Below are 12,068 nucleotides of genomic sequence, written 5' to 3' on the forward strand. Positions count from 1 at the left end.
CCGCCACCGTCTGCTGAGGGTCAGGGTTCTGCGCGGGCTTACGGCTTGGGCAGAGCCATCCGAATAGGAGCAGGGCCTGTCAGCGGTGAGGGCTGCAGCTGGAGCATCTCAGCCCGGGCGGGGACAGAGAGCAGCTCTCAACGGAGACGTCGGGCCCAGCCAGGCCGAGGCGCCCGCGGAGGCCCCAGCCCGACGGCAGCACATCCCTCACCGCTGCCACCACTCGCACGTGGCGCGGCCTCACGGGCGGTGCCTCGACAGCGCTTCCGGCGCTCCCCGGGTGGGAGGGGGCAGACGGCGGAAGCGTGCTCCAGCTTCCGGCGGAAGTGACGTTCCTCTCAGGTCGAGCCCGTAGTCAGACCGTTTCCGCCTCGCGGCCAGCCTCAACGCCCGGCCAGAGGCAGCCGGAGGAGGAGGGCGCCGAGCCGTGCCGAGCCGTGCCGCTCCGCGCGCGGGTAATTTGGCGGCTCGCCTTCCCTCAGGCTGTTCATAAGGCGGCGGCGCCAGCGCGCGAAGGATGTGGCGGAGGCGGCAGTGGCAGGCGCCGCGGCCGAGGGAGCCCTGAGCCCGAGCAGCGCTTCCCGGCTCCCCGCACCGGCGGCCCGTTAGCGGCCCCCGGTCCGCTCCGCTCGTCCAGCGGCGGCACCGCCCCTCCGCAGCGTCGCCTCCCGCGGCACCGCCCGCCCCTCGCCGGCTCCCCGCGCGCTGGAGCCCCGCGCGGGAGCTGAGGGGGAGCCCGTGAGCGCGGGAGCTGAGCGCCCCTCGGGGAGCGAGCGGCAGCCAGGATGGCCTCGTCGTCGGGCAACGACGACGACCTCACCATCCCCAGGGCTGCCATCAACAAGATGATCAAAGAAACGCTCCCCAACGTCCGCGTGGCAAATGATGCCCGGGAGCTGGTGGTAAACTGCTGCACTGAATTCATCCACCTCATCTCCTCCGAGGCCAACGAGATATGCAACAAATCGGAGAAGAAAACTATCTCCCCGGAGCATGTCATACAAGGTAAGCTTCCGGAGGCGGTGTGCATCTGCCCGGTATGCCACGGGCTTTGAGCCGCTCCTGTCCCGTTGCGACTTTTTCCTCAATGGTTTCTTATAGCTGTATAAAAGGTAGGGGTCTTCTAAAGGTCTGGAGGAAAAGTATGTGTTGTCTGGCTTGTCCGTCGTATTGCGAGGGTAGGTTGTCTTTGTGTGGTTAGGGCGATGGTTGACTATGCTCAGGACCAGCTTTCATTTTATGATTCAGAGAAGCCTGTGATGCTTTGAGTGAAGTCACCAAATCTATTTGTGTTTTTCGTACCTGTGAAACGAAGTCTGCTTTTCCGAATAGTTACACTTTTTTTTTTTTTTTTACAGCATGCTTTAAGATCCTGGACTTACTAAATGTTTTCTAATTGGAGACTGACAAAAGATGTATGATTTGGTATGTGGAGGCTAGGCTTTAATCGAGGCTTTAATTGTTCTGTCTGGATCCTGTAAAGAGTAAAATATTTCTCTAGGGCTATCCTTGGGGTCTGATTGTTTAAAATTAAGTATTTGTATCTTTTGTAGAAAACATTTAACCATGACCTATGCCTTGTATCTCTTTCTGCTGTTGACTTCTACTTCCCTTTGCTTGAATAAAAGGAGAGTTCTCTGTCTCTCATTTGTTTTTCTTTAAATTCTGCCACAAACGGGGAGTTTCCTTGCCTTACCTTAAGTCTGCAACAGGCATCTTTTTCGGGAATCGTTCTTTTTGGTGCTTAGGCAAAGGTTGTTGATACCAATGTCTGCTGCAAACAAATTTACAGCAGTACTTTCCTGCCTGGTAGGGATATTAACAGTAGCATTTGCAGTAGGGCTATTTTGAGGACTGTGAAGTCCTGTGAAGTTAGTTTAAAAAATGTTATGTTTTCTTGGTAGTGATTCTCTGTTTGAAACAAATGGAAAAAATCTTACTCCTTTGAATTATATCACTGTGCTCATCAGAAGAGTTTCAAGAACAGCAAAAGAAAATATGTAGCGTGTATAAGGTTTAATATTAAATAAAATACATGTAAATCTGGAAGCTTAGCAAAGCAACTCACACACTTTGGCTATGATGCTTCTAAACACATGGATAGTTTCTTCAAGTGACCACCAAAATGCTGGAGCTCAGTTCTTAACACAGGAATAGACATGATCTGTGAGGTTGAGGACAATAAAGAATTCATGTATGAAAGTATTTTTTGCCCATTAGCGGTGGTCCTTAGAACAGATTTCACCTGTTGCTGCTCTAGGGTTAGTCTAGGGTTTTTTTGAAAACAAATTTAAACCAAAATATGTGTGTGTGTATACACACGTGCATGTGTATATCATCAGCAGATGGTCCCAAACTAAGTATTCTGCTGGATTCTATTTCTTTGTGTTACCAGATTTTAGAGTTAGATCTAATTTGAAAATTTTCCTGTACATTTTAGTCAAATATTATATCCATTTTTGCAGTGCTCCAGAGATGTAAGGAGTTGCTCTTGGATTTTGTGCTGTTCTTATCTTTAGGGAGGTGTATGCGCTATTAGCTTCTTCCAGATGCTGGTCGGTTGGCAGGTGATCCCTCTGTGAGGGATGAGGGTTTAGATTGCTAATTTTGGAAGCAGCGGTTATGTGTATATAGGTATAGTATCTTCATGCATTCTAGTCACTTGTTGTGTTGACTGCCTTTTAACGTATCTCCATGACAATGATGCTAACAAATTAAGTAATTGAAATATGTTTGTTGTGGTCAGCCAGATATCTTGTTCCTTTATAATGCTTAAACTAGTTCCTTTAGAAGTAAAATGAAGCTAATGGCCATTGTATCACATCTGGTCCAGTCTAAATCACACGCTGCTGCCAAGAGGAATCTTTTTGTACCCTCACTTGAGCTGGATCTAGCAAGTGCTGATCCAACTGACCTTGTTGCTTTTTGAGAATTGGCAGTGAGGGGAGCACAGTTTTCTGTCAGGTGAGTTTGGTGATCTGACTGTTCCTGTAAACAAGAAGTTACTAGATTGGAAGCAAGGAGCAGGAAGGGTATTTCACTGGGAAGGAGGGAGGGGAAAGAGACACCGCAGTTGGTGACACCCTGCCATTGGACTGTATTAGAGGTAATGCGAAACTGCACTTAGGTGTTTGGCAGCAGTGGTGCTTAAGACACCCCTCCTTTTCTGCACTAGTAATAATGATTGTATGGCCACGTGCTGAGCTAGGACTCTTTCCCCCTACCACTGCGTTATGCTTCAGATAGATGAAGTCCTTTGCTGTGTTTCATTGTGTGGTAGCACAAACATTTGACTGGCACGGTGCTGCCAGGAGTGCAGGGAAAGGAAAGCCGAGGCCTCTTGTATCTCATGAGAGATCGGATTTGGTAGATGTAGTCCGACTATGCCAAGCACTCACTGCTAGTGATAAAACACAAAGCAGCTTCCCTGGAGCGTACTCAAAGGCATCAAGGCTACGTAATAGTTGTAAGTGGAGATAGTCTCCATGTTTATTGTTGAATCTCACCATCAGGAACCCAGTTGTGAGTCTGAGACTCTAATAAGCAAGTTAATATCCTTCCACCATGGAACAGAAAATAGCCAAATTGATAGTTATGTGAGTCATGATGAAGCAGGCTTTTTAGGATAAATTAAACTTCCAGTGAATTCTGAAAATGGTGAGATGTTAAATCTCAGATATGAATGACCTCACTGTATAAAAAACAAATGTAGAGCTAATTATGCTTAACTGATTAATTGGAGATCTGCACCTTCATGCAGTATTTAAGAGTGGGAGGAAACTGGGGAAAGAATGGTTGTGATTTGGTGTTTGTAAATATGAGAAGTTCTCACCCCCCCCCCCCCCCAAAGTTGCTGTGTTTGGGGATTCAGTTGTTCAAATTTCGTGTGATCATTCTACCCTCAGTAAGATACCAAATTTTCAGCAATCTGGGTAGACATGTGGATTTCAGACTCAAGAAATAGAAAGACTCTAAATTTTGGTGGAACTGTGGCTCTGCTAAAGCAGTGATCACCTGTGCCACATTTTGGCACCATGCTGGTATAAAGGGATTCATATTCCTTCCATGCATGTGTTCTGTAAAGCCTTGATGTATTTCAACAAGATAGTAAATTTCTTAAGTAGTTTCACAGCCGGCAGAATGTTGATGCACTAGACCTATGGTGCATATATGGTTCTTCATAGCTATATTAGGTTGAACAATTGTATGAGTCTGCCTTGGTTATATCACATGTTTTCTTTTGGATATATATATATTTTTTAGTGTGCTATACTAAATACAAAACTGTAAGTTCTTTTCATTATTTTATTTTAAGGGCCATTTAAAATTTCTGTAAAAACACATCTTGCTGTTGACTTCAGATTGGGCAGTTGTTCATATTCTGATGCAGCAGATTGCCAACACTGATCACTGTGAATGTTCTTTTGACGAACACCTATGTATGTGCTATGATGGTTTGTCTTAGTGATGTTAGACTTGTAGACCTCTTAAAATTTTATACTTTGGTTAAAAAAATTATGGCTTTGGATAGCTAATATACTGTTTACATTGTAAAAATTGAATGAGTTCTTAAATATTTATAGGCTGCTTAGATAATCAGTTCTGGACCATGAGATAAGGATTTGCTTCCTGTCTGCTGAGGTTGGATTAAACAAGTTTCTGAAGGTTTTTGGTAATTCATGTAGTAACTGCGGGCTAATTGAAAAAAGCGTTTCCAGTGTCTGTGTATGGGTTGAGGCTGAACTCACTGTTGTCTCTGTAATAATGTGATTACCTCTAAATCAGTTTGTCTTTTAACTTTATGTGCCTTAAGGAATAGGTATTGTGTAAATTCATGTGCCAAATGTTATCTGTTAAAGGAACAGTAGTCCTGCATGACTAGGCAGCTGCACTGTACTGCCCTATTGAAGACGGTGTTTTGTCTCCTTGAGTACAGGTTGGAAGCCAAAAACTTACAGAATGCCTTTGGGTTATTGTTTAGGTATATGATACAATGGCATGCTCCTGTAATAATGGGTACGAAAAGGTTGCTTACAAAATTAATGTTAGAATGTAGCCTGAGTTAGTGTAACTAAGAGCTTGTTGATAACGTGTTGTTGATTGCTGTTGTGCATTTTTATTTTGGTAGTATTTCTTGAATAGCTTGTGACATAAGGTTGAAATAAAGTAAGATAAAGGTTAAAACAACTGTCATTCTGTAAAGAAAATTCTGATTTGTGGAAATACTGGAAATGAACCATGAGTTTAATAAAACTGAGATTGGTTTCTAGTAGAATTGGTGTTTATGTAGTGTTTCTAGCATATTCTGTAATAGGTTCTGCGTTGGGGTGTGTGTATGCGTGGAGGCATATCATACTAAATGGTGAATCGGGAAACAGAGTGTCCCTTTTGTCACATTCTACTTGGATTTTTATAATCCTTCCTGTTACTTTTGCATTCTTTAAAAAAACCACTATTGTTGCAGGATATAGCTGCATTTTGGATTTCTTTGGGCAGATAAAAGTGCAAGATTTTAGTTTCTGAATACGTTTTCATGTGGAGATAAATAAAAGGGTTTCTGTTGAGAATTAAAACAATAAAGAGCTCATACATAGTTTTATATAACTTTATGTGTGTGAACTATGCATTTTTAGCTTCTTGACACTTGAAATATGAATAGATATTAAAAGACAAGCTGAAATTCACAGGTCTAAAGTAATACTGACTATTTCTGTTTTAGTGAAGTATCTGTGATCATTTTACATGCATCGCTTTTGCTCTATTATAGGTTGCTAATTTACCTTCTACTGAAGACTTGCAACAAAACTGGAAAGATAGAATCCCTGAGTTCAGATAGGAAGGACTTCTTAGATGTATAAATTCTGCTTGATTCTGATATGTAGAAGATGGGAGAAAGATGTCTTTTGAAGAATAAGGCCTATCTCTAGCAAAATGTATCTGAAAGCCCTGAATCCTCTGCAGGTGCCAACTTCTTTAGTTGTACTTGACTAATCTCAATTTTTCTAGCCTGAAAACACGTGCTGTTAAATGTCATAGAAGAAGAGATAGGGAAAATAACGTCAGATCTCCTTATGAAAACAGATTTTCATCACCAGATAATAGAAAAATCATCAAACATTAAATTTTTTTTAATCTTTAAAATTAAGAAGTCAATATCTATTATCAGAAACTTTGTAAAAGATAAACAATGTGTTTTCTTTCTTTCTAGCACTAGAAAGTTTGGGGTTTGGCTCCTATATCAGTGAAGTAAAAGAAGTCTTGCAAGAATGCAAAACAGTAGCACTAAAAAGAAGAAAGGCCAGTTCACGCTTGGAGAACCTCGGCATTCCGGAAGAAGAGCTTCTAAGGCAGCAACAGGAATTATTTGCAAAAGTAAGTGAAGCAATACTTGTACTCATGAGGAATTATTAATGCTGCAGATCTAGTGCCACAAAAACATGTGCACACCTCAAGAAGTATTCCTTTCCTTGTGAGTTGCTGTGACATCGAAGATGCTCTTGACTTTGGCTTGTTTGAATCGGTGAAAGTAAACAAATAACATGCTGCTACTTGTTACTTCCGTTATTTGACACATAGGACTTTATATACAAACAAACTTTATACTCTAGGTTTAGAAAGCATGGGGGTTTTGCTGTTACTTAGGTATTTCCATTCTACTTTAGAGAATACATTAAGAATTACTTGTTTGAGGAAATAAAAGAATGACAGCTGATGTTCTAGGAAATTACCAGTTCCAACGCATTAAAAAGTGAAGATATCTGTTCTGTTTCAGGCCATCAGTGCACAAATGTTATTTCTTAGGCTTTGAAAGAAACGTTTAATCGTTCAAAATTTCTAATTTGTCCTTTCTCATCTTCTTTTACTCTTGGCAAGACTCTTAATTGAGTGAATTCATGCATAAATTTTTAAAGAGACAATTCAGGCATAGGAAGAGCATTTGCCCGCAAGTACTGTGCGCACACGCATGCATTCATCCCAGCCTCTCCCCTCCTGGCTTTCCCAGATAGTTTAGAGAATGGTGGTCTTGTCAAACAAAAAGAATAGTAGAGAGAAAGATAAATACCTAAAATTGGCTTTTAGCGATTTAAACTTGGAGATGTTCACAAACTAAGTGATGTGAAAATTATTTTAGATTTCTTTCTTCTTACACGAGGCATGAGTCTTATTTTCTCGGTTTGCTTACTTTTAATTTCCTCTGAAAATGCTTATTCAGTTATGTGTTATCGTGTCTGGTTACTGTGACCTTCTTTCCCGTTCGCTATACTTGTATCTTGTTGAAACAATAACTGTTGTTTTTCATATTATAACATGCCAACTATTTTAATCTTAATTACATGGTGAATTTTAAGGCATTTAAAATTTCAGCATGCCGTGTAGCTATTGTCAGCATGCAGTGAACTAGTTATGGTAAATTCATTTGTACCTAACTTTTGTTTGACTGTACTAACATTAGAAAGACTAACACATCTGTTTCTGGATTAAGGATGAGATTTACAAATAATAGTCAGTTTGATACCTGTTTTTTACTTACTGTTTTGTTCAAATAACTTAGCGTGGTATGCAGAATAAAAAAACAGCAAAGATAAGGTGTGTTAACGGAGTACTACCTCCTGAGTAACATTTACCAAAAAAAAAATAAAAATGCTGAAACCACAGCCACCTTACGTAAACCACACTTCATCTAAGGAGTGACCCCTTGAGGTATGTTTTTTTAAAATTCTGTAACACTGTGCCTTAATGTCTAAATGAAGGCAATGCATGGCAAGTTTGACAAGATTGGATGAATGATTTTTTAAAATAGTTTTTGGTAGTATGGAAAATCTTTGCTTAGGTTCAAAGGTGGCACTCTTATTTTTCAGACATACCAGTTGTGACACACTGTTGGAGATACTGTAGTGATTCTTAAAAATAGTTACACGAGTGCATGTTCATTCATGCTTATCTTGTTAATATTTTAGAGCATGACACTAATGCTGACTTATTGCTGTGGTTTTAAAATACTTGCCTGTTATTGTTATGAATGTTTGACACCTATAACTTAGATGATTGTAAATATTTGAAGTCAGTGGAATGGCTTATCCCGATGTTCATGCATGTGTATAAGTTTCTGTGCAAGATGAGGGCCTTAACAGACTTGGTTTTTTTTTTTTGAGGCTTCCTCACTAAAGTTCATCTGTACAATAAATGAGTTAAGTTTACCAGATGCTTATAAAGCTTCTTAGTCAGTACACCTAAATGGAATTTTTCTCTTTTTTTTTTTTTTCCCCATTTTTGAACTGGTTAAGTGATATTGTTACAAATATGGCAGAGAGGGTAGGCGCTGACAAAATGATCCGTCCAGTGTGAAGTGCTGAGCCTCTGATTCCTGGTGCACGCATATGTATCATCTCGTTGAGTGTACAGAAAACTTAATTGTAGCAGGGTCAGTAGGGACCCCTATTGTTATCTTGTGTGTGATAAATACGTATGCCTCTCTTAAGTGTACAGGTGCTGCTGTCTTCCTTTGTTTAAAACTTTACAGTGTCTTAAATTGTTTTCTAACCCTTGTAACTTCACTACCACTTGAAGTTTGGTTGTCATTGAGAAGAGATTTCTACCTCTGTAAAAGTATTTTCCTTTAATGCTAGAACAGACTGAGGAAATGTGACACTTCTTATAATAAGGGTAGACTCACATTTTTTCACTTTAAGTAAATAAACTGGTTTTGATCGTTTTGCATCTTGAAATTTGCAAAACTGTAAAATTTGTTGATCCTTTGGAAAAAAATAGGGAAATTCAGTGAGTGCAATGAGATTAGAAAGGAAATCATTACAAGTCTTAGTCATGACTTGTAAAAGTAGAAAAGTAAATAAGACTGAAGATTTTTAATTTTAAGAACTTTTCCCTAAGGTTCACTCAAAATAGAAATGGAAGTTTTAACTTTGACACTATTGACTAGTATACTGTTGAAATCAACAGTAGTTGCTGAAAAACAAGTGAAAACCCTGGATAGAAAAACGAGAGGTCACCAGTTGAACAATTTGAAATGTTTTGTTAGAATGTCTTGTGCCTTTCAGTAAAGGACTGTACCTTACTGTAGCAAAGCCATTCTCAATCTGCATACTTGAATTTGGGAAGGCCTTGCATTGCTCTCTTTTCAAAGATTGCTTAGCAAAGTACGATAATGGTTTGCTTTCTGTTTTTGTAATAATGTGTGCCTTTATGGTTCGATTGGATGATATCATAATTGCAAGCTTTAGTATTTGTAAACAACAAAGTAGAGCTGTTCTCATGGCTGAATTGTGATTAAATGTTAAGATCCCTTGAAATTGAAGCCTAAAATTTCCATTGCTTTGCCTCACTGAATTTTTCCATTAGGAAGTGGTTCAGCACAATCCTTACAATGGAACTTAAGTACACTAGCTCCTGCCTCTTGGTTTTGTAACTGTAAATCCTCCAAATGGTGGCCTCTTCAGAGGAAGAGAGAATATAGCTAAACATCTTGGTACAAGTAAGGTACTCCTAGATGTGTTTTTATATGTACAATTAATAAAAATTATACAAAAGAAATCTGCAGGTACAGATAAAACTGCTTTTAAAAGAAGATAAGGTGCTCTAGAGATTCTTCACAAACTGTGTATGGCCTTAACAATTAAATTCATGTCTTTAGGCTAGACAACAGCAAGCAGAACTGGCGCAGCAGGAATGGCTACAGATGCAACAAGCAGCTCAACAGGCACAGCTTGCTGCTGCCTCAGCCAGTGCATCCAATCAGGCAGGATCCTCTCAGGATGAAGATGATGAAGATGATATCTGAAATTCACCAGCTGAGTTTGTCTTTACTTAGAAATATTTTTCCTGCACAATGAAAACAGTGAAATGAATGCTTACCTGTAAGTTTGTATGCATCATGGACTGGCAGTTGGTATTCTAGGGGTGTCTGCTGTTGTGTGCTGTACATGTATAAACTGTCTCTTTTTGAACTCTTGAAGATTTAAGGTTCAGTATCATATCAACTTTGGATTTTTAATGGTGTATATGGAAATTTTAGATAGTGCGTCATTTATTTGATCAATAAACAGTGTTACAATAAACAACGAGTTTATAAGATATAGTGAGATTTATACAAAAAGCTCTAAATCCACATTTGCATTTCTTCCCTTTTAACTAAACTATAAAATCTTACTTAGAATTTTTAATTGTTTTTCTGGGGAGTGGTACAGTAGATATAATCTGTTAATGGGGAAAAAAAAGCAGAGTTCAGCATAGTAGAATCTGAATTCATAGTTCTTTTTAAAATGAGGATGTATATGGCAATAAATACTATATGTGCTCAAATACCACACTTGTTAAAATTTGAAAATGGTACATTTTCACCAAGCTAGGAAAAGGTATGTTTAATAGGAGTTGTACAAATTCAGTCATTTTTTTTGTACAGGGGTGAAAAAATAAACCCATGGTTTTATTATGACATCCTTTGACAGTTCTAACTGAATATTTCACTTCAAAGACTGCCTGGTTTGAAGAACTAACTCTTCTATTATTTCACTCCAGTTTAATGTTAACTGTTGTTGATGGTATTTCGTAGTCCAGATCTATTCATATTGTTGAAATACATAAAGCTGGAACTTGATGAAACAAAATTGTTTTAGCTCCACTGACATAGCTGGGAATGAGTAAGTATTCAAGCCTAAGAAGGCAAAAGCTGAAGCTAAGAGCATGCTTACCATAAAAGAGGGAATTTATTTAACCTTGATTAGTCATTGTTGTCAGCATAAAGCTAACATTCCCCAGACTAGATTGCCACTGGATTACTAAGATACCTTGTTGAAAGAGAACATTTTCTTCATTCAAACTGGTTCATAGGTAAGTCCAGGTTTTTGATAAACTAGTCCCCAAGAGTGATCAGCAATACATGGAACAGAAATTATGTAGTAGTCCTTTTGATAGTTGATTTGAAAATTCTGTTGATTAATGGATGAGCAGCTGTTCTTTGTGTTGAAATAAAGCACAGTAGTGTCCATTGCTGAGTTTTAATGTGTTACTTGAAGTAATACTGGCATATCTTCTGGTACACTAATCCGAGCAGACTAGAAAAGCCACTTGCATGCTGCTGTAGATGATCCCATAGATCTCGAACAGCGTGGATTTATTAACTTATTCCCGCAGCAAGTTGCTCTAGTTCGAATTCTTGAGGAGGGCTGCAGCAGTCTGTTTACGTAAGGTTGCAAACAGAAAACGATGTGCCCATTTTTACATAAAGATCTGAACAAGGTACAATTGGCATATATTCAGATATCTAGTCATAGTGACTTTTGATTTAAATTTGAGATACATTAAGTTGCATATTGAATAAGTGTGAACACTTCCTGAAATTCATTAATGCAGTGAAAAGTCAGAAAAGTATTTGTTTGAATGTTTAAGTTTTAAAAACAAAACAAAAAACCTTTCATGGATACTGTATGAAATATGTTAGGCGAGGTTTGACCAAGGAAGTGGTTTTCTGTAAAGGTTTAAGTACCAAAGGTAGAAAATCTAGTCTAGTAATACAATGTTAATGTGCAGTGTTGGCTTTTCTAATTTGTACTGTAACACCTTCACACTTTCTATTTTAAATGAGTCTTTTCCTTTTAAATAATATTAGGTATATTTTCACATCTTTCTTTTCTGATGCAGAGTTCAGGTTAACATTTTACTGCATCTAGTATGTATGGTGTAATATGTTTGGATCCTTGTGACCTTTCTTTTGGACATTCTTGTGCTTTTTCGTATGCTGTATTCTTCAAGCAATAAAATTCTAATGTGTTTTTATAAAATTGCTTTTATATTTAATTAATAGTCTGTCGTCTTCATTACATTTATAAAGAAAAAAAGTTAAGACTACTTAAACTCTGCTGTTATTTTGACCCACTGAACGCTTCTTGTGACCAAAGTCTACAAGCTGAGTGCTGTTGGATGGCATTGCTGTTCACTGGGGTTGTTAATGCTAGCAAAAAATATTTCTGGGCTTGGCCGGCTCTCTTTCCTCTTGGGAATTGCATTTTATATGTTTGCACTTTTATACCTGACCTTCTTAACTTGAAAAGTTG

General features: G+C 39.0%; 1 protein-coding gene across 1 annotated transcript; it reads left to right on the forward strand.

Moving 5' to 3' along the window:
- The first annotated feature begins 327 nt into the window (after positions 1-327).
- On the forward strand, positions 328-11,795 carry DR1 (down-regulator of transcription 1). Its single transcript, XM_010307091.2, has 3 exons — positions 328-1,005; positions 6,209-6,372; positions 9,650-11,795. Exons 1-3 carry the CDS (start codon positions 786-788, stop codon positions 9,794-9,796), a joined length of 531 nt encoding a protein of 176 aa, XP_010305393.2. The 5' UTR covers positions 328-785; the 3' UTR covers positions 9,797-11,795.
- Positions 11,796-12,068: the final 273 nt, after the last annotated feature.

Source organism: Balearica regulorum, chromosome 8 (assembly GCF_011004875.1).
Source record: "Balearica regulorum gibbericeps isolate bBalReg1 chromosome 8, bBalReg1.pri, whole genome shotgun sequence".
NCBI lineage: Eukaryota > Metazoa > Chordata > Aves > Gruiformes > Gruidae > Balearica > Balearica regulorum.

Bases quoted from the DNA above. Each gene is read 5' to 3' on its own strand.
- DR1 (XM_010307091.2), top strand. From the start codon at position 786: ATGGCCTCGTCGTCGGGCAACGACGACGACCTCACCATCCCCAGGGCT. The intron at 1,006-6,208 runs GTAAGCTTCCGG...CTTTCTTTCTAG, and splicing joins CCCGGAGCATGTCATACAAG to CACTAGAAAGTTTGGGGTTT. The intron at 6,373-9,649 runs GTAAGTGAAGCA...TCATGTCTTTAG, and splicing joins AACAGGAATTATTTGCAAAA to GCTAGACAACAGCAAGCAGA.